The 27,553-nt window shown below is 38.7% G+C and overlaps 2 protein-coding genes across 3 annotated transcripts in view; one reads left to right on the forward strand and one right to left on the reverse strand.

Annotated features, from left to right (window-relative positions):
• The window catches only part of LOC121882112 (serine/threonine-protein kinase D3-like), a 57,878-nt gene extending 47,405 nt beyond the window's left edge, over window positions 1–10,473 (forward strand). For both annotated transcript variants that reach the window (XM_042390128.1, XM_042390129.1), the window contains exons 12-19: window positions 4,562–4,614; window positions 5,300–5,372; window positions 5,560–5,666; window positions 5,792–5,953; window positions 6,656–6,754; window positions 6,875–7,142; window positions 8,084–8,169; window positions 9,365–10,473. In XM_042390128.1, the coding sequence (XP_042246062.1) occupies window positions 4,562–4,614; window positions 5,300–5,372; window positions 5,560–5,666; window positions 5,792–5,953; window positions 6,656–6,754; window positions 6,875–7,142; window positions 8,084–8,169; window positions 9,365–9,538 (1,022 nt within the window). In that variant the 3' untranslated portion in view covers window positions 9,539–10,473. The remainder of the gene's footprint in view (window positions 1–4,561; window positions 4,615–5,299; window positions 5,373–5,559; window positions 5,667–5,791; window positions 5,954–6,655; window positions 6,755–6,874; window positions 7,143–8,083; window positions 8,170–9,364) is intronic.
• A 2,423-nt stretch (window positions 10,474–12,896) lies between these two features.
• Window positions 12,897–27,524, reverse strand: ndufaf7 (NADH:ubiquinone oxidoreductase complex assembly factor 7). The gene is made up of 10 exons (XM_042390152.1): window positions 26,759–27,524; window positions 25,956–26,116; window positions 25,333–25,413; window positions 24,667–24,777; window positions 23,927–24,140; window positions 22,412–22,470; window positions 21,667–21,780; window positions 18,419–18,562; window positions 16,156–16,329; window positions 12,897–13,497 (listed from the first exon to the last, which is right to left on the reverse strand). The coding sequence occupies exons 1-10, from the start codon at window positions 26,835–26,837 to the stop codon at window positions 13,276–13,278; spliced, it is 1,359 nt and encodes a 452-aa protein (XP_042246086.1). The 5' UTR covers window positions 26,838–27,524; the 3' UTR covers window positions 12,897–13,275.
• Between the last annotated feature and the right edge of the window lie 29 nt (window positions 27,525–27,553).

The raw sequence follows: 27,553 nt of genomic DNA on the forward strand, positions 1-27,553 counted from the left end.
AACATAGCTGATGGTTATCATTGTTTTTGATGATTTTCACCTGAATTTTATTTTTCCAGACATCAAAAGGTAGTGTTGTCACTGTTCACTGTTCTGTTGGTTTGGTCTAACAATTATTTTCATTATCAATTAATCTGCTGATTATTTTCTCAATTAATCGTTTGGTCTATAAAATGTCAGAATGACCAATTAACATTAGTTAGTTAAGCGTAATTACTACATCAGAGCTGCAATGATTAGTTTCTTAATCGATTAGTTGCCAACTATTAAACTAATCACCAACTATTCTGATAATCGATTAATCATTTTGAGTCGTTTTTCAGCTTCTCAAATGTAAATATTTTCTGGTTTCTTGAGTCTTTTTTGACAGTAAACTGAATATCTTTGGGTTGTGGACAAAACGAGACATTTGAGGACGCTATCTTGGACTTTTTAAAAATTTTCTGACATTTTATGGACCGAGCAACTAATCGATTAATCGAGAAGATCATCGACAGATTAATCAATAATGAAAACAATTGTTAGTTGCGGCGCTAAACTACATGAATACTACCAACTGAAACACCCACCATGTGTACGTATATACCGTATGAGCCCAAAGGTTTGAAAATGTGAGGCTCGTATTATATTCGATGACTAGACACAGACGTTCTTTTTGAATGAAGAGAGCAGTCATGAGAGAGCGTTGCATTATGGGTTGTTTGTAGCCTTAATGTTGCTATGCTAGCGAGTTTCTCCCACTCTGTTTGTAGCGAGTCTGTTAGAGTCAGTCAAAAACGACGACTTAACTGCAGAAACATAACGAGGATTTAAATCATCTGTCAAACAGAATTACTGCTCTCATAGATCGAGATTTACTTCAATGGCTTTAGTTCACTTTTACGTGAGAAAAGGCTTCAAAGATGTGAACTCTCTTCTTCATGGATTAATAGAATCTCAGGGAAAACTTCCCCAACAGGACAAGCGTGAAAGTGTGTTGTTGAAAAAGCTGCAGCTGTTGTAAAAGGGGGGTGATCTTATATTTTGGACAATACGGTAAATAAATAAGTCATACCTACATTATCATTATCAAAATATTGTCATGTATGTTTAATACATAATTTGGCTCCTACGACTGTTCTGTTCAGAGGTTACAGATCGTGATGCTACAGATGTTTTCTAGCAACCAGATGAAGTAAACCACTAATTTAACAGTCGTTACCAAGAACTTAACGTACAAACTTGGTAATGGATTTATGAATATCTACTGTATATCTACATATATCTTTATTAATATCTTGTATGTAACCAAAGGCAGATGTTCATTCTAATCAGGAAGCTCCACCTTTTGAGCGTAGCAGAGGAATTGAACTTGCGACCTTGTTAATTTTACTGCACGTCTTTAACCTTTGACACGGTAATGGAGTCGTACCTCAAATCAGATTAGACTCTGATATGGTTATTTTTTTAATGTTTTAATGGTAGTAATATATACTAAATATTATTTCAGGAGACTGAAACTGTTATACAACCACCTCAACACACACACACACACACACACACACACACACACACACACACACACACACACACACACATGCACACATTTTAACATGATTGAAAGGATTTCAGAGGATTTTCCGCTTCATCTCGCTCTGATTCATCTCAGGTTAAAGTGACTTTTTTTTTTTTTTGTATGAAAATAGGAGTTTTAAGTTGCATCCCAGAATTAGATCTCCGCTACTAAATGACTAAATGGACCTCGTGGCATAAAAAAAAAAGCCTCCATTAACTTTATTGTTATAAAACAGTTATACTTTAGAGAGAGAGAGAGAGAGAGAGAGAGAGAGAGAGAGATGCAGTCAGCTGTGTTTTCCACCTGTTGAGTAATTAATGCTGAGCTTCAGTTTCTTTCCAAAAATTGATGTTTTGTAATGCAATTAAATTATAGCAGCAGACATCAATAAGGTAATGGGCAGATTATGTAACACGGCTTTTTGTCTTTTTTTTTTATCATCTCAATACAATAATGTGCCTTTCAGATGGCAACGATACATAAATAAAAAAACAAAAAAATGAAAAAAACATACAGTAAAATCAGGCAAATGTAAAAAAAATACGTTATCAAAACCAAAGCAGCTCTGATACAGATACTATGGTGTCAATAAAGTTACATAAACTCTGGTCTAATAGTGATTAGGAGACACGCAAACCTTGAGGCTGCGTTCACAGCCGGCGCGTTGTTTATCTGAAGTCAGCAGAGTTTAGTTTCAATCTACAGAGACACAAAGGGTTCAATATTAACTGAATAAATAAGACATCATGAAATAAATACAGCACTCTTCAATAAATACAAACTAAATATGTGATATAACCAGCGGTGGAAGTAAAAGTAGAAATACCACAATGAAAAAATACTCAATTACAAGTAAAAGTCCTGCATTGAAAATCTTATTTAAGTAAATCTACATAAGTATTGTCTGCAATATGCACTTAAAGTAAAAAAAAGTAAAAGTACTCATTATGCAAAATGGTCCAATGTAGATTGTTATATTTATCATACATGCACAGTTTGACACACATACTCATTCAAGGGTTTTTCTTTTATTTTTGTACTATTTTCTACATTGTAGAATAAAACTGAAGACATCAAAACTATGAAATAACACATATAGAATGACAAACATGAGCAGGTCAGAAAATATCTGATCAAACAGAAAACAGGCTTAATTTGAATTGTAGAATTATAGAGGCTATACACTCCACATTTCCAGGTCTGTATTTATATTCTGGGGCTCTACTGGAATATCTTTGCATAATTTACCTTATTTATCTTATACTGGCGCCTTAATGCAGCATCTCGGCTGAGCTTTTGTCTGAAACAGGCTGTTTTAGCTCCTCCTATAAGTAGTTGGAGGTGAGCTGGTCGTCTGCAGCTCTTCATCTGACGTCTCACTGTGGCTGCAGGGACGAAGAGTACAAACAGAAACGGTGTTTATAACTGATTCACTGGCTAAATAGCTTCAAATATCAACAGATCTTGCTGTATCAAATTGTTTTTATTGAAGAATAACGATGATCTACTAATTCGGTTATAAATATGTTTCAAAAAAGACGTCTCCAGTTTTGTCATTTAAAAGCTTTTTAATGCAAAGCAGCAAAAGCAGGAAGGAGGCTGCGTTCACAGCCGGCGCGTTGTGGTTTGTTTATCTGCAGTCAGCAGAGTTTAGCGCTTTAGTTTCAATCTACAGAGACACAAAGGGTTCAAGACATCATGAAATAAGTACAGCACTCTTCAATAAATACAAACTAAAATATGTTATAAAACCAATATTTAACGAAGATCCGCTAATTCAGTTATAAACACGTTTAAAAAAAAAAAACGTCTCCAGTTTTGTCATTTAAAAGCTTTTTATTGCGAAGCAGCAAAAGCAGGAAGGAGGCTGTTAGACTGATATCTGACAAGTACAAACAGGAGAGAAACTAAACTTCAAACCACAGAGATTCAGTTAGAAGCTACAAAAGAACCGAGAGCTGAACACACACACACACACACACACACACACACACACACACAGCTCAGGAGGCCACGTAAACAAACCATGAAACGATAGTAGCTAAGATTTCACTACTCTTTATGGTTCTTTACTGGAAATGTCAACTTCTGAAATACATCCGTACATGTCGGAGCCAAAATCAGATCTGAAATAAGAGAATAGACGACGCGAACGACACATGAATAAACCTGAGCTCATCAGCGAGGCGCAAACAAAAGAGCAGGTTGAAGCCCTGGTTTTTGACTTGAAGGGAGCGTTTCTACATAGGTTCACCTCAAGTTTCAGAACTTTGAACATGTTTAACATAAATATCAGACATCTAAACAGTGTATAAATAACAGAAAACCAGAAAAAGCCTTTCACTGCGGATCCGAACTTCCCATTGTTTAAAATTTTATCAATAAAGTTACATAAACTCTCTGAATGATGACCTAACCGGTGACCTAAATATCAACCTGCTGCCTTCCTACAGCAGACTGCAGGTATCGATCACAGGGGGGGGGGATGACCCAATCAAACCCCAGCCAGCAATCAGAAATCAATATCAGCTCATCAGTGGAAATTCACTCGCAGGCAGCGTCTGCAGCGGCGGGTTTCCTCTACGCAGAATGTCAGGCTGAACTAACACAGCATGCAACAGTTTGTGACGCTTTTGAGGGAGATTACGTCATTTCTATTTATTTGCACATGTACTTAAAAGCAAAAAAAAAAAGGAGGAGACGAGAAATAAAGGCTTTAATTAGTGTGAAATCTGGAAAAAATGGTTTGGTTTATTGTGATCCCAGCTGGAAACATCCTCGCTCTTCTTTCATCACGTATTGAACAAACAAATCTGTCGGTTTGATCTCCTCTGTCACCTCCTCTTTCTTTAATAAACAAGGAAACGTAGGAAATGAGAGTTTAATGATTTCGGGGTGGGGGTGGGGGTTAGAAAAATGAAACCCCCACACGTCTCCAGAGTGAGATAGTTATGTGTTACGGTTTCTGTGTTTATATTCTGTATATGTTGTCTTGTGTCTCCTCAGAGGAACTCTCCATCAGCATATCAGTGTCCAACTCCCAGATACAAGAAAACGTGGTAAGTTATCAACACTTCCAACACATTTCTGAAGCTTAAAGGATGATGAAGGGATCCTCTAATCCTCAGTATGAACGGGAAGAACGATTACAGCAAGAAAAACATGTTTCACTGTTCATTTGAGAACTTGACTGTTTTTAAGACAGACTTGAAAAACTGTGAACTTGTCCTTTAACATGTCAACACACTGTATGTACACTTAGCATGTTGGCATAGCATTTAGCGTGTTAGGATGCTATATCAGCATTAATCTCAAAGTACAGCTGAAGCTGATGGGAATTCAGTCAGTTTTAGAGGTATGTCATGAACTGTTGGACAAATCAAAATTCTTCTGGGACCATGAATGTCTTAATTTACTGGAAATCCATCCAATAGTTGTAGAGATTGTTTACTGAACAACGTGGTGGACCGACAGACCCACACTGAAATCCAACATAGCTTAGCTGCTAGCGTGTCAACAAGAATTTATTTTCTCTTCCATTTACCCCCACACTCTGCTATATTATGTGATATTTGTCACTTCGGAGCCTCCATACGTTGATACACAAAACATGCTTCATTTTCAGCTATCAAAGAACATATACTGTATAGTGTCACTAACTAATACTCAAGTGAAGATACTGTACATCTGTCCTGAAAATCCCTGACTTTCTAAGATTTTAATTTGATCTCTTTTCTTCTTCAGGATATCAGTTCAGTGTATCAGATCTTTGCTGACGAGGTTCTCGGATCCGGACAGTTTGGGATTGTCTACGGAGGTGAGACTGGTGTCAGAGGACCAAAACCAGTGTGGCAGCGCTTATAAATGACTTATAGATGATGAAAACTGCTGAAGTTGTGGATCATCACTGTGTCTCCCTTCATTTCTGCCATTTTCTGCTCATTCTCTTTCATTTTAGCTGAATTAAAGAAAAAAGTTCATCTGTTCTCCCTCGTCCTCCGTAGGTAAACACAGAAAGACCGGCAGAGATGTGGCGATCAAAATCATTGACAAAATGAGGTTTCCCACCAAGCAGGAGAGCCAGCTGAGGAACGAGGTGGCCATCCTCCAGGTACGACTTCACAGATCAAGATAGCTTTGAATAAAGTGATATCAAACCTGATCATAAAGGGGGTAAACGAGCTGTATGCGCTCCTATGTGTTCAGCTTTTAACGTTCCCGTCTTGCGTCTGACAGAACCTCCACCACCCCGGGATCGTTAACCTGGAGTGCATGTTCGAGACCCCCGAGCAGGTGTTCGTCGTCATGGAGAAGCTTCACGGCGACATGTTGGAGATGATTTTATCCAGCGAGAGGAGCCGGCTGCCTGAACGCCTCACCAAGTTCCTGGTCACACAGGTCAGTGACGACCAGGAACTTCTGAACGATGGCGGCCACATTTGATTTGCCGTTTTCATCCCATAAGTTTGGTTTTACGACACATTTAATGTTTTTGTTCAGCAAACAAGCTCTGATAGACACATTGTACACTACCTGCACATCACCAAACGACAGACAGACAAAGTTAGACACTAGCTGGTGAAGAAAATGGATCATCTAGCAGCTAAAGAGCCAGATACACCAACTCTCAGGAGTTGGTGGAGACCAAACCAGAGCTAAAAGGAGAGTGAATATGGAACTTACATTCAATGGGTGGACACAAACACAACTCCAGTGGGATAATAATGTTGCTCTCAGTCTGCTGAATGTGTAAACAGATAAATTTATATGGTGATAATATGTGAGATGTTTCCAGCTGTCCCAAGTGGCCAAAAAAATGTATTAATACAGTTGTAAACATGGTGTTTTAGATACAAAATGCAGCATGACTTTTTATCCACAAGGCCCATTTATCAACTTTGTTCAGAAGATGATTTTGATGCAAAGTTCAACACAAATTGGACAGTTTTTAGGGAACAGCAGCGTTGTTTTTAAAGTCTTTCGAAGCAAAGACCAACGAAAGGTTACGCAGCAAACAGCTGTAGGAAGGACTCATTATGACGTCCGAGTGAAGGAAAGATCTGTCGGTATTATATCAGTTTGCATGTTTTGTGTCCACAGATCCTGGTGGCCCTCAGACATCTTCACTTCAAGAACATCGTCCACTGTGATCTGAAGCCCGAGAACGTTCTCCTGGCCTCAGCAGAACCCTTCCCTCAGGTTAGAACAAATCATCTTCATCATCATCAGAGCTCATCAGGAAAAAAAACATCTTTTACAACTTAATTAGTGAAATGTAGTCCTACTCTGAAGGAAATATCAACCTCTCTCTTCCTCAAGGTGAAGCTGTGTGACTTCGGCTTCGCTCGTATCATCGGGGAGAAGTCCTTCCGTCGCTCTGTCGTCGGCACTCCGGCGTATTTGGCGCCTGAGGTTCTCCGCAGCAAAGGCTACAACCGTTCTCTGGACATGTGGTCGGTCGGCGTCATCATCTACGTCAGTCTGAGCGGGACGTTTCCCTTCAACGAGGACGAAGACATCAACGACCAGATCCAGAACGCTGCCTTCATGTACCCTGCCAACCCCTGGAAGGAGATCTCAGAGGAGGGTAAAGAAACCGTCATGTCTGCTGCGTTCAAGGACCAAATCTGGTGTTTAAAATATCAAACTGAGACGTAAAGATACCAGAGCTGAAATTATTATAATGTCAATAAGCAGTTTTAGGCAAAGTAAACGCAAGGACTGACTAATAAATGCAAAAACATCTGAGGTTTGTAGTGCTGGAGAGAAAATAAATTCATCAACATGAGACCAAAACAAGTTGTAGATGTGAGAAAAGTTAACTGGAAATGAGATTTACAGCAACGCTGAGCCTACATCTTATATTATTTTAAACAATAGTTATTTATTTAAAAATAATTAATGTTATTTCTGTAATTAAAAGATGAACAACAAGCATATTTAAATGTCATGGTAACCTTTTTTATGAGGCAAAGCTGTATTTTTAAGACGCTAATGTGATTTAAGATCCTACATTTTCCAATTCTGTGGATATTTTGGTTCAGTCTTGTTTCATAAAATTTAATTGAATCAGCTGTCTTAACTCTCAGTGGTTTGGAGAAGAAGTTTATAAAAGGCTAAATACAGTATAGTATATGATTAACACTTGACACACTTTAAGGTAACAGCTGCATATTTATCATTTTCACAGTCTTATATCTTTAAAACATGTTTTATTTGAGCAGTTAATTATTTGTCTCTGAAAATGAAACAGACACGGTTGCTAAATCACATTTCTGTAATTCTACATTAAATGAACTGAGATGTTTCGGTATAATATGAATGTTTTAACAGGGTTTAAGTGACGTGGAACCTAAATGACTACAGAAACTTTGATTTTAAATCTGCAGCTACCTTTAATTTTCCTGACAGCAGGGAGACAGTTCGTTACTGGTCTGAGTGGGACACCACTGGGAGAAACTGTTGTCATGACTGAACGGAAAAACATGAGACTTAAAGCTGACAGTATTTGTTTGTTCTTCTCCACAGCGACAGACCTGATTAATAACCTGCTGCAGGTGAAGATGAGGAAGCGCTACAGTGTGGACAAGTCACTGAGCCACCCCTGGCTGCAGGTAACCAGACTGGTTCTTACTTTCAGAACCATTAGATACACTGCAGCAGGACAGACACTCAAATCTGAAAACCAGTGGTGCTGGAAAGGTTTTGAAGTGAAGGTTCAGCTGACGAGAATCATGAATGTCTCGATCCTTCTCATAGTCAAACAGTAGTATTGGAAGAAAACCCACACAGCCATCTTCAAAGCTGCGAACATGGCTAAAAATGCCGTCACATGACATTTCTGACTGTTTTTGGATTTTTCTTTACCATAAAACTCAATTCAAGAGCAGACAGAAGGCTGATGCACATCAAAGGTTCTTCTACAAAGTCTTACACTTATGCAGAGAAACAAATTCATGTTATTTTCAAAGTGATTCTTTCTGAAACTTTGGGTGAAGATGAGCTGGGAATCGAGTGGCTATATTGTCTTTCTGTGGGAACCTGTCTGAGAAAAACAACTGAACTGATCCTGATCTGACCTATTTTATCCAAGAGAAGATAAGCTGTAATCATGTAGCGTTTGGTCGTGTTGCTGTGCTACTTAGTGAAAAAACTGAAGGAACGTTACTGATTAATCTGTTGATTATATTCTCGATTAATCCATTAGTTGTTTCATCTATAAAATGTCAGAAAATGATGAAAAATGTTGATCACTGTCTCCTAAAGCCTGAGGTGACGTCCTCAAATGTCTCGTTTTGTCCTCAACCCAAAGATATTCAGTTTACTGTCATAAAAGACTAAAGAAACCAGAAAATATTCACATTTGAAAAGCTGGAAATTTGGAAATTTTCTTCTTAAAAGAATGACTCAAAACTATTAAATGATTATCATGTCTATGCTTATTTTTATTTCTTAGATTTTTTACTGAATGAGTGTCTTCACATGTTTTGAAAGCTGAACTATTCCTTGTATTTCTATACTTGGCAAATAAATGATCCTTAAATCCAAAATATTGGCCGCTCTTATGTTATTAAAGTAGTAACGTTCTCCCCAACACTGCTCTCACAATCTAGTTTACATGGACAAATGCATAACAAGGAGGAAATATCAGAATATCATCTGCATATAGAAACACACTACCTTAGTGCTTAGCTAAACACGTCCTGCAGCGTTCACAGTTTTGAAGTTATCAAATTGCAAAACCTGTATTATTAATTTAACAGCATTTCCTTGGCCGTTTTGTTTACTGTCGTTGTCATCATCTTGCAGGACTACCAGACCTGGCTGGACCTCAGGGAGTTCGAGACGCGGCGCGGCGAGCGCTACATCACCCACGAAAGCGACGACGCCCGCTGGGAGGAGTACGCCGACGAGAGAGGCCTGCACTACCCCAAACACTTCATCATGTCGCCCAACCTGGACGACATGGAGGAGGACCCCTAGTGGCGTCACAGGGCCAAAATTTCTTACAAAGCAAACCTGAGGAAGTCCCCATGTGGTCGCAGCGGATGCCCTGTAGTCCCTGGAAACTGTCACCGTGGAGACCGTAAGCTCTACGTAACGCGGCGCGGGATGATGTGCGAGGGCGCCGTCGGTCAGGCAGCTGTGTGAGGACACTGTGACAAGCTCACTGCGGCGATAATTCAGGTCCCAGAGAAATTTTTAACACATTTGACCTTTTTCCTATTTCACTGCCTTTTTCTACAAGCCATAACCAACAGACCCTGTGAGATTTGTTCCCAGAATTCAACATTTTGTCTCGTGAATAAACATCTGCACTGCCAGTTAAGCCGCAGAAGGGCTAGCTAAAAACCAATCCAGAGAATTAATATTCTTTCAGCTCAAATAGCATATTTTTATTACGTCATTCTTACATAAAGCTGTGTAGAAGAAGAGATGTTAATGTTGTTATGTGACGTTTACTGGAACACAGAAGAAACAAACATGTTATGTCTTGAATATGTACTGAGTATAATTTCTTTAGTTGTTTCTTGTTGGGATGTCTTTGCACTATTGGGAAACTCTTTTAAAAGGGGAATTTTACTGATAATAACTTCTGGTTTGTTCATCTGCAAAAAGTAAACTTCATCCTTAAAAGGGGGACATATTCTGCTTTTGTGATATTCTGTTATTTATATATTTTTATGACGTTGGATGTTAAACATGGTCACAGTTCCGACACTCGAGGTTAACATTATGTAGAAATGATGCCTGCAAGTCAAAATCCAGGGCTTCAGCCTGCTCTGAACAAAGTTACCTCTACTTCCTCCTCGTAATTATGTCACCGTCTGGTCTGTAGATTATGTTGCTAAGGTTGTTGCTAAGGCCATAAGTCAGTAAACCAATCAGAACAGAGTGGGCTCATCAGGTGGGGAGTCTTAAAGAGACAGGAGCTAAAACGGCCTGTTTCAGACAGAGGCTGAACTGAGGGGCTGCATAAAGGGCCAGTATAAGATAAATAAGGAGTTTTTTAAACTGTAAATCATGCAAAAATATTCCAGTAGAGCCCAAGAATATAAATATAGACCTGGAAATGTGCAGAATATGTCCCCTTTAAGTTTCCAATGATTATGAGAGTTGAGTTGAAGAACTACAAGTCTGAAAGCTGTAAAGATCATTACAAAACATAAAACAAGATTATTGGATATATTAAAAAAAGAAAATTGAGCCAACTATATTTTACCACTAGTTGGGCAAAAATGGCTAGTTTGTCCTGAGTGTGGCGTTGCATGCTTACAGTTAGCATGTTAACATATAGAACACTGTTTTGGAGATTCAGGACATATTGGCATTTTCACAGGGTAACATTACTGTGCTAACATGCTAAATGTCAATATGTTAAAGGAATATTTGTCAACCTGGGTCTGGGTCATGTTCATTTTGCACTCGCCACCTTCGTTGTAGAGACTCAGGAAACGTTAGCATTTTCACATGCTAACATGCTAAATCTTATAGGCTAAATGTCAACATGTTACAGGAAAATTTGAATATTTTAATAGCTGTGGCCATTTATTCTAACTTTGTGCACGCCAACTTCTGTTGTATAAATTCAGGAAACACATTTTAGGCAAATAAACAACAACAACGTTTCAAATACAGCAGTAAACACATATTACATGCTAACAGAGCATTTTGACAAGACTCGACCTCATAAAACACTTTTGCAGAGAAACAAATTCAAGTTATTTTCAGATTGATTCTTTCTGAAACTTTGGGTGAAGACGAGCTGAGAATCGAGCTGCTATATTGTCTTTCTTTGTCTTTCTGTTGAAACCTGCCTGAGAAAAAAAAAAACGACTGAACTGTAGAGCGTCGTTGATCCTGATCTGTCTCCAGCCTGAGAATTTATTTCACGTTTTATATTTTTGCTAGAAATGTTGTTTCATGTGGATGATTTTGATGAGGAAATATTAAAGATGAATGGCTCATTTTGGGAAACCAATCATTGTACGTTTCATAATTATTCAGCTGATGTTCTTGTGAAAATCAGAAACATAACAAATAATTATTATTCCTGCAGATATTTTCTGTAATTAATACAAATGATGTAAGACATGTGCTTGGGAGAGGAAAATAATTCGAAAAAAATTCATCCTAAACATCATACTTAGATACCAGAAAGTTCGACTTCGAAGGACAGACTAACTGATCACTGATAGAATTTAGGATCAGTAAATTATTACCAGTTTAAAACTGTGTGACATTCATTTAATGTCGGATGGCAGATACAGGAAGATGTGAAAGGCCAGAAATAAAAAAAATCACCTCCAACATGTTCAACATCTTCAGGGTCACGGAGGTGAGGCAGGAGGCAACATGGCTGACAGGAAATGCAAACAATCCAGAGGACATTTTTATTGTTTACACCCATGTATTAAGAAAAATATGACATTTTCTAGACAGATTACATGTGTCCAAGGGTCATGAGGTGCAAAAACAACTGAAACATTTAGTTCAGGTGAGACAATAACTGCCATTATGAACATAAATAAAAATCAGATTTTTTTTGAAAGTCAACATTTATTTAAATATGAAGACTTCCTTCAAATCCTTAAATATTTTTTGGTTTTGCTCTTAGCTTCATGTTAAATATAGAAACTTAATGTAACACTGGAAATGAAGAGATCAGAAGTTTTCACTTTTTACATATTGATTCATAAAAGTCACCCAGAAAGTTTTGCTTCAATTGTGTTGATTTAAAGGCATAAAACAGTGCGACTTTGGTGGCAACTTCCAGGTGAGAAACCATTTAAATATCTTCAGTTGGAGGGTTTTAATATAAACTTCTAATTTCTTCCAAACGTACGTCTGATTTGTCAAATGAGAAGAAAAAAAAAACAACAAAAAAAACAACAGCCACACACAGAGATCCTCCTGAATCAGGGGAAAGCTGATAACGATCCGCAGCAGGATGTTTGGAAACGATCATTTAATTACCAATTCTGAACACGATCGCCTCGCTCAGCCGCTCTTCAGGAGGACGGCTGCTTGTTTTGGCAGCGGTGACCCCTTCCGCCCCACCCCACATGTGTAACTGAATCTTTTAATTGCTACCGGCGGAGCGGCGGGCTCGTTGTGAATGGCTGCTGCACAACTCTGAGCTCAGCTAACTGCTTCAAGATGTGGCTGCGGGCAGCCGGCCGAGCGTCGGCGTAGCGGAGAGGAAAGAGATCCTCCTGCCTCCAGATGACCTCTGACCTCGCCAGATATCAGGTGTCAGCACGCTCTGAGTTTTAAGGATCAACGTGTTTACATTTTCACCTTGTTAGGCAACTTTGTATGTCACCAATTAAACAATAAATGTCAAAAAATATTTTTATTTTCTTGGATTTTTACATTAAAACGTCTAAAGAGAAAGTTTACATTTAGTTCACTTCATGCTGAACATATAATCTGGTACAATACAGCAAATTTCTTCTTTTTCTCTAAATTACAGACACTGTGTCATCCTCCTGCATGAATACGAGGTATTTTTTTATATCAGCTGTAAAAACACCATCGTCCCATGAACATGATCCTCCGAGTCAAAGTATCTGCAAATGACGGAGCTTCAAGAATCTCTCAGATAACCTGTAATGTCTCTCTAAGCTCCCAAACCTCTACAGGAAGGATCAGATCATCTCCAGACTTTTCTGATCTGTTGCTGACCTGTTAACGGTCTCTGGACAGTTAAAAACACCTCAGGAGAAGCTGAGCTCGGCGAATCCGGCCACAGGCAGCGGCGCCGGGCTCTTCTTCTCCAGCTTCAGCCCCTCTGATGTCTTGGGTTTGGCGAGGCGGCTCGGGTGCAGCAGGCTGAAGAAGTGGAAGCGCTCGCCCATCTTGGCCGGGTTCGTCAGCATGTCGTAGCTGCTGATCAGCTGCTTCCTGGTGGACGGGTCGCTGCAGTTCCTCAGCAGAACCTGCAGAGAACCAAAGGATCTACTTCAAACGTCTGGAACATGTTTCAGAGAACGTTAAAGCTCCACTTATCTATATTTTTATATTTACAATGGATCAAATGACTCCATGTAATGTGAAAGGTGTCACTTATAGTAATAAACCCACATTACTATCACCAACTCTACAGAGCTTTTTAGGGTCTTTCAGCTCATTGTTTTGTTTTAATGGCACATTTCACTGTTTGCTTCACTCTCAGCAATGTTTTTGTCTGCAGCAGGCAGCTGTTTTTAGAGAAAAAGCTCTAAAAACCTGCCGTAAACTACCTGCTCAGCACCAAACAGCAGACAGACACAGTTAGCAACAGGCTGGAGAAGAAAGCGGAACATTTAACAGCTGAAGAGCCAGATATTTTTCTCAAGAGTTGGTGGAGATTCATCAGTTGGACAGAAACACGACTTGTCAGAATCTGTGTTTTCAGCTTGTTGAGGAGTTCATCTGCCTCCAAGTGGACAAAAAAAAAAAAAAAAGATAAAGGAAAATTCACTGTATTCGTGGCATATTTGGATTAAATGTGGCCTTTGTGACTCTGGGCAGTCAGCCATAATGGTCACAAATGGCCCGATATACATTGTTATGCGTATAACAAGTTCTCGTTTCCCTGAATGTAATGGAGCAGGCGAATGAAAGTGAGCATGACCTACATGGGAAATACACCAGCTTGAAATATACCAGAATTTTCCTTTAAAACCACGTCTCCATTACTATAAAATGTCTCGCTCAGTACGTCTCTTGGTCACAATTCTTTAAAGATTTCCTCCAGAAATACAAAAAAATACTCTGTTAGAACAATAATGTGTGTCTGATGTGATTTTTTTCTACAAAAAATGACCAATTTAAAATCCTTAAAGTGACATCTACTCCTTCTCTCTCATTAGAAATGCAGCATCTATGAATATGTAAATATTTTTCATTTCTTGAGTCCATTCTTAGTGTTTGTGCACTGGAGGTGTCAAGTTTCCACATCACACAATTGTAAGTTCAATATTGGACCATGATTGGCTCCGAAGTAGTTGTGATGTCACAAATCATGATCATCCAAATTAAAATTGGATTTTCAATGAGCTCAGAGAAACTTTCCTCCTTCAGCGGATGAATGTGAAAACAAACTCTGCACATACATCAAGCGAAGCTCAAACATCCAACTGAAGGAACAAGAAGAAAAACACATTTTTGAGCGGAGCAAGAAATTACTATTTCCAAAAATATCGTTACTGGAATTTTTTTTTTAAACCTCTAAAATACTGATAGTGGCCTCAAATCCAGTCATCCAATATTGTTTCGGAACATTTGATTGAATTAGATTATATTTATTTTTTCTCACTGCTGCTACATTATGAACCATCTAGACCTCTCAGGTCATCTGGGAGCAGGTCTGCTTTCTGTCTCCAGAGTCAAAACTAAACATGGAGAGGCAGTTTTTATGCTCCACATATCTGGAACAAACTCCAAGAAAACTGCAGGTCTGCTGCAACACTCAGTTACTTTAAATCACAGCTGAGGACGCTTCTGTTTTCTGCACTGTAACTTTTATTCTCTTGTTTTATCTGTCTTATTCCCTTTTTTTTAGCTTCTTCTTATTTCCAAATTTTAACACTTTAATTGTTTTTATGTCTTTTTACTTGTGTTGCTTTTATATTCTGTTTTGATGCCTTTTATGCTCTATGTAAAGCACTTTGAATTGCCTTGTTGTTGAAATGTGCCATACAAATAAACTTGCCTCGCAGTATGGCCATGTGAAGAAATTAGGGCTGTAGTCTGCTGGTCGAATGGTCGATTAGTTGGTCGATATGCTCTCGTCCGACTAAATTCTCATTGGTCGAATAATCTCCGTGTTATTTTCATAAAGAGAAAAGTGCTACATCAACAGCTTTCCAGGATTAAACCATTATTTCCTGCGGCGGGAGGGACAGACTAACAAATTACCTGTGAAAACAACGGGGGTGTATTCAAAACACCCCCGTTGTTTTCACAACTTTGAACTCGCCCAACCTAACGGAGACTGCTGGGTCTAACTGTTCTCAACGTTTATTGACCGTACTGAACGTTTACTGAATCTGTGTTTCTCCACAATGACACAACGAGAACCCCCGCCAGGCCAAAAAAAAATACATTTTTTTTTTATTTGATATCCGAATGAATGGATATAGCGTTTGGGAGTCTCTTTGCAGTGCTGTTCCGGTACGTGAGTCAACGTCTGTGTCGTTGCCTGGGAAACCACTGGTCGCGTGGCTCCGTTAAGGAGTATGTTTGCGTAGTTAGCGGGGAAAGAGCGAGAACATGAGAAGTGACGGTGGATGCGAGCGGAGCAGAGGAAAAGGTTAGTAGTACGTTGTCAGTCTGGCAGTAAATGTACAGTACAGACTACAGTGTGTCGGTTAATAAATGCTAAAAAAGTCACGTCTGTTGTTTCCTCAAATGCTGAAAAAGTAAAGGGGGTTAGCTCCAAAGTTAGCAACAATGGGCTAGCATAACCTGAAGACACAAAACAGAGAAATGTGTGGAGAAATAACTAATAAAAGGTTAATAACTGTGATAATAGCTGACAATAAAAAGACGCTCATCACTGTCGTTGCTGTTATTAATCCTCCTGCTATCCGTGAGAGGAGGATCAGGCTCACCTGTAGCCGGGTGTCGATGCCCATGTTCTTCAGGAACGTCCTTTGACTGACAGGTCCCATACAGGCCACGCCCCCTCCAGCCACCCTCCGCAGGTAGCTGAAGTCAACGTCAGCGGTGAGGTCGGCCGAGCCGGGTGACGCCAGGACGTCATGGAGCTGGTGACCTTTAAAGCCCTGATTTCAAAAGAAATATAAAAAAAAATGCAGTCGAGCTTCGGTTTGTTCTCTCATGGTTTCAACAGTTTCCCCATCAATCTGCTGTCGGCTTCAGTTCTCTGATCCACGAAACCCTCAAACAGAAAGAAAATATGTGATTAAAGTGCCATCACATCACTGAAAACAGCTTTATGGGCATCACATGTTCACATGATTATATTTAACATCAAGAAATTGGAAATACTGAAGTGGAAACCTCCTTAAAATGTATTTTCACCCGTCTCGGGGAATTCAAAACAGTCTACTTCCAACAAAACTTATTTTAAATGATGCTGTTAAAGTTGAGAAAATAAATATGTTAACAGTATCAGAGAAGCAGCGGAGGAAGAGGAGCAGCGGGCCGTTGGACAGCGGTTTCCCTTCAGTCTGCTGCTTCCTACATCTGTTTCCTTAAACTGTAACTGAAGAGAGGAACGAACAAAATGTCCCAACTGTCCTAAATGTACTCATATTTTTCATGTTTTACTATATGTAGTAATTTATTATATTTAATATTACATTCATTATAAAATATTATGACATTAAGGCTGCACCATATTGGAAAAAACTGACACTGTGCAATATAAAAACAGGAAATTTCACCAGATGCATGCAATGTGTTCTTTATGTACAGATATACAATTAACAATCATAATTTTCATTTGAGTACTTTAAAAGTTTATCCTCTTCTAACAAAACAACTACTTCTACCACACTTGGTTCAGCCCTCCGCCGCCTCTCTGGAAGTCAGACTCCTCATCTTTTGGTTTCACGTCGGAAAAAACGACACGTTTCTTAATAAGCTTTACAAATGTGTCGCAGCTGTGTTACTTACAACATTTCTAATGATGTTCAAATGCTTAATCTGCGTGGTAGAAGATAAACAGGCCTCCCAGCGCAGGTGAGGATGGTAAAACTCTCAAACTCAAGCAAAAACCAGATTTATCTATATGTCGGCAAGATCTAAGCTCAGATGGATCTGGATGCTGCAGGTTTTTAAGTGTTTCTTACGTTAGGACACAGACCAGCCCCATGACAGTAGTTTTTTAACTTTTAACCAGCATTGAGATGAGGTGCCGCTGATAAAGGAATACACGCACCTTAAAAATCCGCCTCACGTGACTGAACATAGGCGACGTTATCTGTGACAGTAGCGGCGTCGCCTGCGTGTTTACAGGCAGGTGATACACAGACTCTGCATGCACAGCGATCGGTTCGCCATGTGCTCTGGTGAACGGGTTCATTTGATCAGTTTATCAAACACCAAAACCTGAAAATGAGCTGCTTTGGTTGTTTGGATAAATTGATGAAGTGCAACCTGACAGAGCACAATGGGGACTGATCGAACTCTGTGTATCCAAGAATCAGACTAAATTATGTGATATCGGACTTCTCTTGTAGATCAGTCATGGGTAATGAGAACCCCGTGAGTTTTCTTTTTGTATCAAGCAGCAAAAAAAGTTGTAAAATGAAGTGTTTGAGTCACTTTGCCGTACTTCCTGTAATGTGACTATTGCACATTGTGATGTTGATGCTGAAACGATACATCGTGCAGCCCGATATGACGTCCTCTAAAAAGCTAAAATTAAAGAATACCAACCGACCTAAACTGAAACTTCATTTTACATACTGTGTTTGCAAATTTCTAACCTGTAAAGAGAAAATTCGGTTAAAAAATGTAAAACTGTGATGTGTTTTTTGCTAAATATTGTCAGTTGATATAAATGAAATACAGTCCAGACAGGAAGTATTTGGACAGTTACATGTTTTGTTCTTCCGGCTCTGTGTTTCAGCACATTCAATTTAAAATAAAATAATGGATACTACATTAAAGTGCCAAATCTCAGCTTTAATCTGAGTATAAAATTATTGTGTGGAAGACCTTTAAACACATAGTGACCAAAGTTTACAGGTTGAAAAGTAACTGGACAGATGTGCATTTTTATTCGTCTGAAAATGAGGAAAAGATCTGTATTAACCTATTTAAAAAACAAACAAACAAAAAAAAAAACATTAAAACATATTTAAAACTCACACACTTAATGAATATTTAAAGTGTCCGTCATACTCTGAACGTGTCCGTCTTGGTTCCATCGTGGCCGTAGTCGGCGATCAGCGCCGCTCCTCCGTCCTCTGTGATCCGCCGGGCCAGCTGCTGGACGATGACGCCTCCTTCTGCACACACCTCCACATGATGCCGCCTTTCATCTGCCTGCCACACACACACACACACACACACACACACACACACACACACACACACACACACTTAATCAATAATAAATCACTTCACTCTCAAGTCATCTCTGCTGGAGACGTCGACCTGCTGTGGAGGTTCAACACACTTATTCAGGTGTCCGATCTTTTAAGGTGATTTAGATTTCATATTTGAAAACAAAAATTATTGATGTGTCAATTAGATTAAATGTCATCAAAAAACATCATCTGCATGTTATTTTTTTTCTGCATTTGACCAAACAAATCTTTGGCCTTTGGTAACTCGTTTATTATCATAGGGGACAAAAGAAACCAAAAAATATTCACTTTTTTAAATCTGGAACCAGATCATTTTTATATTTTTATTCTTTAAAAATGACTCAAAACGGTCACAGATTACTAGATTATCAAGATCATGAGTGATGAAATGTCACTGTAGTGGAGAGCTGAGTAAAGGTCATCTCTGGTGTTATTGGACTGTTTTGATTCGTCGGTGGAGCTGTTTGGATCCTCATTAACTCAGCGGCTATGTTATCGTTGTATTTTTCCAAATTACGGCTGAGTGATAGTGAGCAGGTCTCAGTGAAAGCAAAAGTGTTATATGTAAAAATGCTTTCTGTAACTCAAGAGTCAGGACTTCAACCTGCTTTGAACACTTTGTTTACAACGTTACCTCTACTTCCTCCTCGTGATGACATCTGATCGTTCGTCTGTTAGCCTTTCTTGCTAAGATTGTTCATATCGTCCACTTGCGTATTTCCGCTTGAACATGTGCGGATGTATTTGAAAAGTTTCCATTTCAAGTAAAAAGAACAAGAAAAACAAGTCAAATCTTGCTGCTACTATTTGTTTACGTGGTCTCTGGAGCCGGACCAATCAGAACAGAGTGGTCTCATCAGGAGGCGGGTCTTAAAGAGACAGGAGCTGAAACGGCCTGTTTCAGACAGAGGCTGAACTGAGGGGCTGCATAAAGGACCTGTAGAAGATAAATAAGGACTTTTTAACTGGAAATCATGTAAAGATATTCCAGTAGAGCCCCAGAATATAAATATAGAGCTAGAAATGTGTATGAAACGTCCTCTTTAAGTCATGACTGACCGCCCCTAACTTGGCCACTGAAAAGCTCCTTTAATTTTAGGATGTTTTGTGAATTCGGCTCCTGGTCGTTAAAGCACCCTGCTGCTGTGTTTCTTCTTCTCTGATGATTTGTATTATTTGAAAAAGAAGGAGCCTCTTTGACTCTGAGAGACTGACACTAAAACAAACTGCAGCAGCTGCTGGAAATATGTCGACCTGCTGCATGTTTGACTCAGAAACAAACAACAAACACCTAAACAGAACCAGAAATGTAAAGTTCAAAATCACCAACAGCTGCTGAACAGTTTCTGGATTAAGTTTTCACTCCTTTACATTTACCACATCACATCCTCGAACCTTTGTTTGAATCTGACAAACACAGACGACCTCAATGAGAAATTAATCCTTCCTTTCTTAAAACCCTACTGTATTTTCTACTGTTTTGTGGTTTCAGTCTGGTTTGAAGCAGACACTGAGCTCCAGCCCTCGAACTGGATTTAAAAGCAGGTTCTTCATCCAAACAGACTGATGATGATGATGATGTCAGGCCTCTGGCAGGATGCTCAAAGTGTCTGAACTGAGCCAGAGAGGCCAAATCAAACAGGCTGCGAACATATAGATGGTATAGATGTGGGCAATAAAAACCAGATGGAGGCTATAAAACAAACTTCTAAGAGTTCATTTCCACGAAGAATAAAGATCTCCTCAAGTACATTCTGTACTTTAAAGTACAAATAATAAACTCTCATAGTTAGATTAAAGCCTTAAAAAGTCCCAACATTTTTATTTGCTGTTTTGTAGAAAGGAGTGAACCTTCCTTTCTTGTTTTCAAGGACATTCAGTTGTATTTCAATGAAATTATTTCCATCTACACTGTTGACGCAACTTTAAGACAGTGCAAATATGAATATATGAGTATAATATGAATAGAAAAAATAATATGAATAGAATTTTTTTGTCATCACTTACATTTTTATTTTTAAGAAAAGGTCAATTTCAAGACATGAGAAGAAAATATGGAAATAAAGCTTAATATTAAAGGATAAAGCTGGTGATTTTCTATATTTTTCTTCTTGTCAACAAATCTCATGTTTGGATCCAAACCAACAACGAACTGATCTACTTACAAGTATTGTGTGTATCAAAGCCTGATATATCATACTCCAAAGACTAATAACAGCGATCATGTTTTCAGTCTCAGGAGAGTAGTTCTGTGTCAGGCAGACGCCACTGAGCATGTGCGGGAACGCGGTTCTTCGCTAGCTTGTTGTGCTAAGTATCACAATGTCTTGACTTTGTAAACAACTTTAGTATAATGTCAAGAGGTTGTGATATGTAGCACATCAACTTAGTGAAGTTATAGTTTGTTTTTTGTCTCTTTACTGATAAATTTATAATTTCAGTCATTGTTTTATTTGTTTGGGGGGTTTTTTTGGATGAGTTTTTTGGGTTTTTTTAAAATCTCATCAACATAATCCTTACATTTATTATGATTTTTTGGGGTTTCTTTATGTGTACTAATAAATAAACTAAATTCTGTCTGGATGTTTTCTCTCACCTAGTTCACCGTAAAAAAAACTGCTTCCTTCATGATGTGACTTGTGCAGGAAAACTTTAATTAAAGTGAGGAATAATATCGTTAGCTGAAATATTTCTACAAGTATTAATAGAAAGTTTCCTTGTTGCTCAGCTACACTTTCATCATGTTGGGTGTAATAAACATCACAGCCTGCGGGGGCGCCAGTAGAGTGCCTTCTTGTGCATGTTGGCTTAAAAATTGAGGTTGAAAAGTTCATCCCTGACCATTGAAACAATGTAAGAGGTCCATTAAGTGCTGAGGAACATCATGCAACACCATTACAACGTCCATAAGATAATGGAACTTGCTGTGAGATTGTTTTGTCAGTTGTTGTCTCGTTCAGGAGATAAATCATTGGTCTCTTGCTCTCTGGTGTTTCAGCCTGACAAACAACTTAAAAGATGAATTCAGTGTCACATGACTGCGGCTGCTCTGCTACTGACCTGTACCAGCGTGGAGGAGGCCAGAGTTGAAGACGGCGCCACCACAAACCTCAGCTGGTCCGGCTTCTCTGGGTCGATGTCCACCATCACCTCCCTCCAGCCTTTCTCTGTCCTCTACCCCAAACAAACAAACAAACAAACAAACACCCTAAATAAACAGCTTTGTATGAGGGCGCTGCAGGTTTCAACAACACTAAAGTCTCCATAACACCAGAGAAAAAATGCCTGAAAATATTGTTGTCAGAACATTTATCAGTTTGAAGGGTTTCCTTCATAGTAACTCATATACAAACAAGTTAAAAACAGGAGGAACCATGATAAACATTTTAATAACTGCCTGTTTATCTCAAGAGTTTAAATCTCAACTTAATTTTATGTGCAACAAAGCAGAACAAGCTTTAAAAATATCACTTGTATGATGATGAGATGAAAAGACACCAACGAGATCTCCTCAAATCCTCCTGCTCAGAAACTCAAACTGAATCTACAAATGCAGCCTTTCATCACTCAGACTGTTCGGTTGATTTGTCATCTTCATATTTCTCTACTTGCTGTTAGAACAGCAAAGATTTTATGTCACTTTGGTGCCATCTAGTGGCAGCATCAATAACTAGTAGAGAGCCACGACAACCCGAGGAAAACAACACACAGACTGCAAGAATCTGTCGTTGTTCTACAGACAAAGACTGAAAGAAAACAATGTAATTAAATAAAAACTCTACAGATTGTGGTTTCGAAAAGTTACCTGGAATTTGTGGATCGGCAGAGCGTCGAAGAACTCATGAGCCAGAAAGATGCTGAATCCTGTAAGAAGAGAAACTGGCTTTAAGATAATCACTTAAAAGAAGAGAAGACATCTCTTACTTTCAATTATTAACATGAGAGATATAAAATAAGTAAGTCTGGTGATATTTCATATTTTTCTTGTAATGAATATAGCTACCTACAAGTAGGATACACGGTTCTGCTGCCAGAAATACTCACTAGAGCACCAAATGTAGATTAATCCGCCGCTGAAAATAGTCCTCTAAAAATGCACTATTATCCTCCTGTTTGAGCAACGTTTGTTAAAAACTACAGTGCCCAGCTGTTTAGGGAAATCTTTTAGCCATTTTTAAAAATGAATCTATATATTTGTCAGTCGCTTTTAAAGATTTTTCCAGAGATTCCACTAATATTGAATTAAGAGCTTCTCAGTTTCTCCCGTGAACTTAAATTTCTTCTACATTCAACAAGTGAGGAACACTGTGGTTTCCTTGAACATTACAGGATGAATTGTTAACACGTTTCAGTAAAATCCGGGTCCTCAGACTGTAAACATTCACGTCACGGTTTACAGACTGTCGTGACTCAAGACAGCTGATATAGCAGATATCACCTACGTTAGCTTAAAATAAGCTTTTTGTGCACGTTGTAATAACTGGATTTCCACAAAGTCAACATTTTACACATTATGCAGCTCTAACTGAACCGTTTACAACAAGTAAACGCTGCACACACATGACATCTACTGTAGCGCACGTTTACTGAGTTAAGGTGCAAATGCAAAGATCATTTAAGCGTTTAATTAGCGTTTAATTATTTTATCAAGCCCTATTTACATCTTCAGAAGGAACCGGTGGGTTTGGAGCTGAGAACATCAGACACTCAGAAAACGTACTGTTTGATTAGGCAGCGATGTTTTCAGATGTTTTCGTCAGTGTTAGCTGCAGATCTAGTAGCACATGTAGCATTTACAGTTGCATTAATAGTTAACTAATAATAATCTGGGTTTCATATGTTTTTCCACCCTGATAAGAACAACATCGCCACTAGAGCTGCAACGATTAATCAATGAATTGATTAGTTGCCAACTATTAAATTAATCTATTTTGATAATCGATTTGAATCATTCTTTAAGAAAAAAATCCAAATTCTCTGATTTCAGCTTCTGAAGTGTGAATATTTTCTTCAGTCTTTTCTATGACAGTCACCTCAGGCTTTGGGAACCATTTTCTGACATTTTATGCAATAATAACTAATCAATAATCGAAAGATTGATAGATTAAATTGTTAGTTACAGCCCTAATCACCACAATGTACAGATTTTCCTGCAGCTTTTTAACCCAAACCAATCACCTGCAGCGGTGTAATAATAATATAGTGTTAGTAATAAACTTTATTCATATAGCACATTTCATACACAAAATGCAGCTTAAAGTGCTGAACAGATTTTTAAAAAGTAAAGTCTGAAGCACAGATATAAGACGCAGGACAGTACCTGCAGGGACGTCGTCTAAGCGGCGGTACCAGGACACCGGCAGCCCGGTGGAGGTTTCCCCGCGGCGGTAAACCGGCTCGTCCTCGCTGTCTGCCTCTTGGTTGCGGGTCCCGGTCAGATTCTGGGCCTGAATGTGACTCAGCGCCGGACTCACCTCAACCAGGTGGAGCGACATGGAGGCCCCGCTCAGCACCGACTGCAGCTGACTGAACACCTGCAGAGAAAAAAACACAACATACATGACTCTGACTGACGAGGAGACACTAAGTACATCACTACTGTATTACACAGATGTTTAAAGATATTTCTCCTGAGGATAATAAAGTGAATCAACTCAAACACACCAGGATTAGAATATTGTTTATGTTTGAACACGTGGTGCCTTTAGTGAGCAGCAGCAACAGTAAGATCACAGCAGGATTTTACGTAAACATACAGTATGATGTGATATACAATAAATACACCAAACTGAACAAATAAAATTAATCTTCTCGTTTAATTTTTATTTGACTTGTTTTATTCATTTAGATTTGCTGGATTTTTAAATGTAACTTTACTTTGAAAAGTTGTTAAAACAGAACCAGTAAATAGCTCCTCCTGCTGGAGAAAGATCAGCGCTACATGACTGAATATCCAGTTAAACTTTATAATCATTTCTTTACTGCAAAACTTTAAATGTTTCTCTTTTTATTAAAAATCTCCCTGTGAAGTTCTGCTGCTCTAACAATAGAAGTTCATACTCGGAGGACGTCAGCGGCCAGCGATCCTTTTCCAGGTCCGAGCTCGACCAGCTGCAGCTGTTTGGGGCCACCTGCTCCCATCCACTCACTGATGATCCAGATACCGAGCAGCTGCAGGAAAAACAAACCACACCAACAAACGACAAACAGCAGGAGGAGATGTCAGAGATGTCAGAGATGCTGCCTCAAGTTTTCTTATAACTGAGTAGAAATGTGCCTGCTACATAAAATTATTTTCTGGCACTCATCTGAACTTTTTGGTGATTTTCAGGATGTAATTGGCTAATATTTATATGATTAGAGCTCAAATACGGACGTGATTAACCAATTAATCAATCTGCAAAAATTAAACCAATTAAGATTTGAATTTGAATAAGCTGTAATACAAAAATGTGACTTTTTCAAAAGCGGAAATATATTTTATATAAAGTTTTCAACAGTAAAGACCTAGTTTTAAAGTGTAACTTTTCCAGCATTTCCTTGTTCAGGTTATTTATATTGAAGGTGAAACAGCTGATATTTAAACATCTTTAGCACTATGTGAGTGTAACGTTATAAAAAGATGTGTTGAACTAGATGTAAATGCGGTGGCTTGAGTGGGTACATCCTGTAAAATAAAACACTTTAACACGCTCCAGCCGTGTATCTGAAGGTGACCAGACTCACCTCTCCGAAGATCTGACTGATTTCTGGTGATGTGATGAAATCTCCGTCAGGCCCCAGCATGTTGTTCTTCACATAATAACCCTGCGAGAGAAAACAAATCAGTCTGAGTGACGGATAATGAACGACAATGAAAGCTGTGACCAGCAGCAGCAGAAACAACAGTTCATAAAATCAAAAGTATCATTCATATAAATAAAGGCCAAAAAAGGGATTTTACTAATGAAAGACTGTGATAAATTAGTGGCTTTTACGAGCTCTGTTAAGACAAATGTTTGAACTTTGAATCTGAATGCTTGAAGAATGGTTGCTATGGCGTTTCTAGGTGGTTGCCATGGCAGATCTGGGGTCTTTAAGGCGACTTTTACGGTGAGTCTTGATGGTTTCTAAGGTGTAGTCAGTGGTTGTTATGGTGATTCCGGGTTGATGCTGAAGTGCACTATGTGTTGAATTATTCAACAATTTGTCCGTTTCATCTTTACTGTAAAATAAAACTAAGCGAGTTTTTTTAAGATTCCAAGAACTAAATTCAGGATTTTAAACTTCAAGACTCCAGTTTTGAGACTGATGGTGTAGCAGCAGGCGGTCTGACAGCGACAGATTCGGGGCGAGCGGTCGTCACGTACCGTCACAGGGTTGGTGAGCACCTCCCTCATGTACTCCGCCACCGGAATCGGACCTGTGGCTTTAATTTTAGAGGTCAGGTGTCGCAGCATGGAGGGTCGAGGCTTTTCCTCGTCTGGTGAAGAGCTGCACAAGAGTCTGGCCTGAGCAGCTCGCCATCGCACTGTCAACACAAGCATGAAAGAAAGATTTTAAAATCGAAGAACATAAAGACACATTTCACACAAAAACACAAGGTAACGTGTGATCTGTCTCTCCAGTTAGTGACTTGCTGGGGTTGTATGTTGTATCTGAATTTCACTTTATGAGTTCGACTTCAGCTCTGAATTAGATATTTTACTAAGCTTAACTTCTGAATTTGAATGTTGGAGTTGGATTACATCGGTGAAATTGCATTTTTGGATTGAATTCCAATTGAAACTGAACTGAAGCTGCAACAATTAGTCAAATTAACCTGCAACTATTTTGATAAATGAATAATTGTTCTCTGCAACTGTCTCTCCTGAACAAAAACTTTAATTAAAAGTGGCTTTTTAAGGTTGTGTGGTGTCTTTAGTCAAATTAATTTTAATGACATTTCCTGAAATGGTGAAAATAGTGAAAACTGCCTGTTATAACTTCTTAAACAACGTCAGATGCCTTTTTTGTCTGATCAACAATCAAAAAACCCAAAGATATTCAAGTTTTCTATCATGCGCTGTATGACACACAAAAGCTTCAAATCGTCACATTTTAAAAAAAATCTGCAACCAGCAAATATTTGGCATTTTATGCTTAATACGTGATGTGTGTTTGTTCACCTCACCTGCTGCTGAAGGTCTGACAGGATGATTGAAGACTCTACTAACCAACTGTTGTGTTTTACCAAGAAGTAAAGCCCTCATCCTGCTGCCTATGAAACGGAGTTACCTGTTATAACACTCAGTTAGGTCTCATTATTTGTCGAAGTCGCTTCAATTTATTTTAACCTCATGGACCAACTTTCTCCCCCAGCAGGAATAACGGCTAACTGGCTAATTAGCTAAAAGCGCGTCAACAGCCAAAAGACAAACAGCTTGAAATAATGTTTCAGCTTCGGGTACAAAATATTAAAATATACATGAGTTCATTTATGTTTGTCTGCCTTCTACAGTGGCTCAAAACTGCAGAGTCCTTGTGGGAAAGCGGAACGCTAAAGCTAACGGATGCTAGTGAGGAACGACAAGTTAGCAGCAAAGAATGATATAACATCCGGCTAATACAAATCAGCAATGTAAAAATAGTCCATTACATGTAAAATTCCTGCAGGAAAAATCCTACTACAGTAAAACTACATAATTATTAGGAGTTTGTCACTGTCCGCAATAGATTTTTACTTCTGTTCCCTTTCAAAGACATTTACATTATCTTGAAAACAAAATTTTTTGTATTTCCTGTCTTACAAAGGCAAACTTGACGTGCCTCGGGGACAACAAACTCTCTGATTGGACGGTCTTCGATGACGTAGTTGGGAGAGTGATTGTGATTGGATGGAAAAGATCTCTGAACTCTTGCCTGTGTGTTTTCAGGATTTACAACATGGACATAAAAAAAATAAACAAAACGACAGTAACCATTTATA

The sequence above is a fragment of the Thunnus maccoyii genome, chromosome 17 (assembly GCF_910596095.1).
Source record: "Thunnus maccoyii chromosome 17, fThuMac1.1, whole genome shotgun sequence".
Classification (NCBI taxonomy): domain Eukaryota; kingdom Metazoa; phylum Chordata; class Actinopteri; order Scombriformes; family Scombridae; genus Thunnus; species Thunnus maccoyii.

What these genes read in the sequence shown, in the direction of transcription:
- ndufaf7 (XM_042390152.1), bottom strand. Translation starts at nt 26,837, where the DNA reads ATGAGGGCTTTACTTCTTGGTAAAACACAACAGTTGGTTAGTAGAGTC. An exon ending in TGCTCACCAACCCTGTGACG is followed by an intron (nt 25,414 to 25,955) that starts GTACGTGACGAC and finishes TTTCTCTCGCAG; the next exon opens with GGTTATTATGTGAAGAACAA. An exon ending in TGCCGATCCACAAATTCCAG is followed by an intron (nt 21,781 to 22,411) that starts GTAACTTTTCGA and finishes TGTTTGGGGTAG; the next exon opens with AGGACAGAGAAAGGCTGGAG.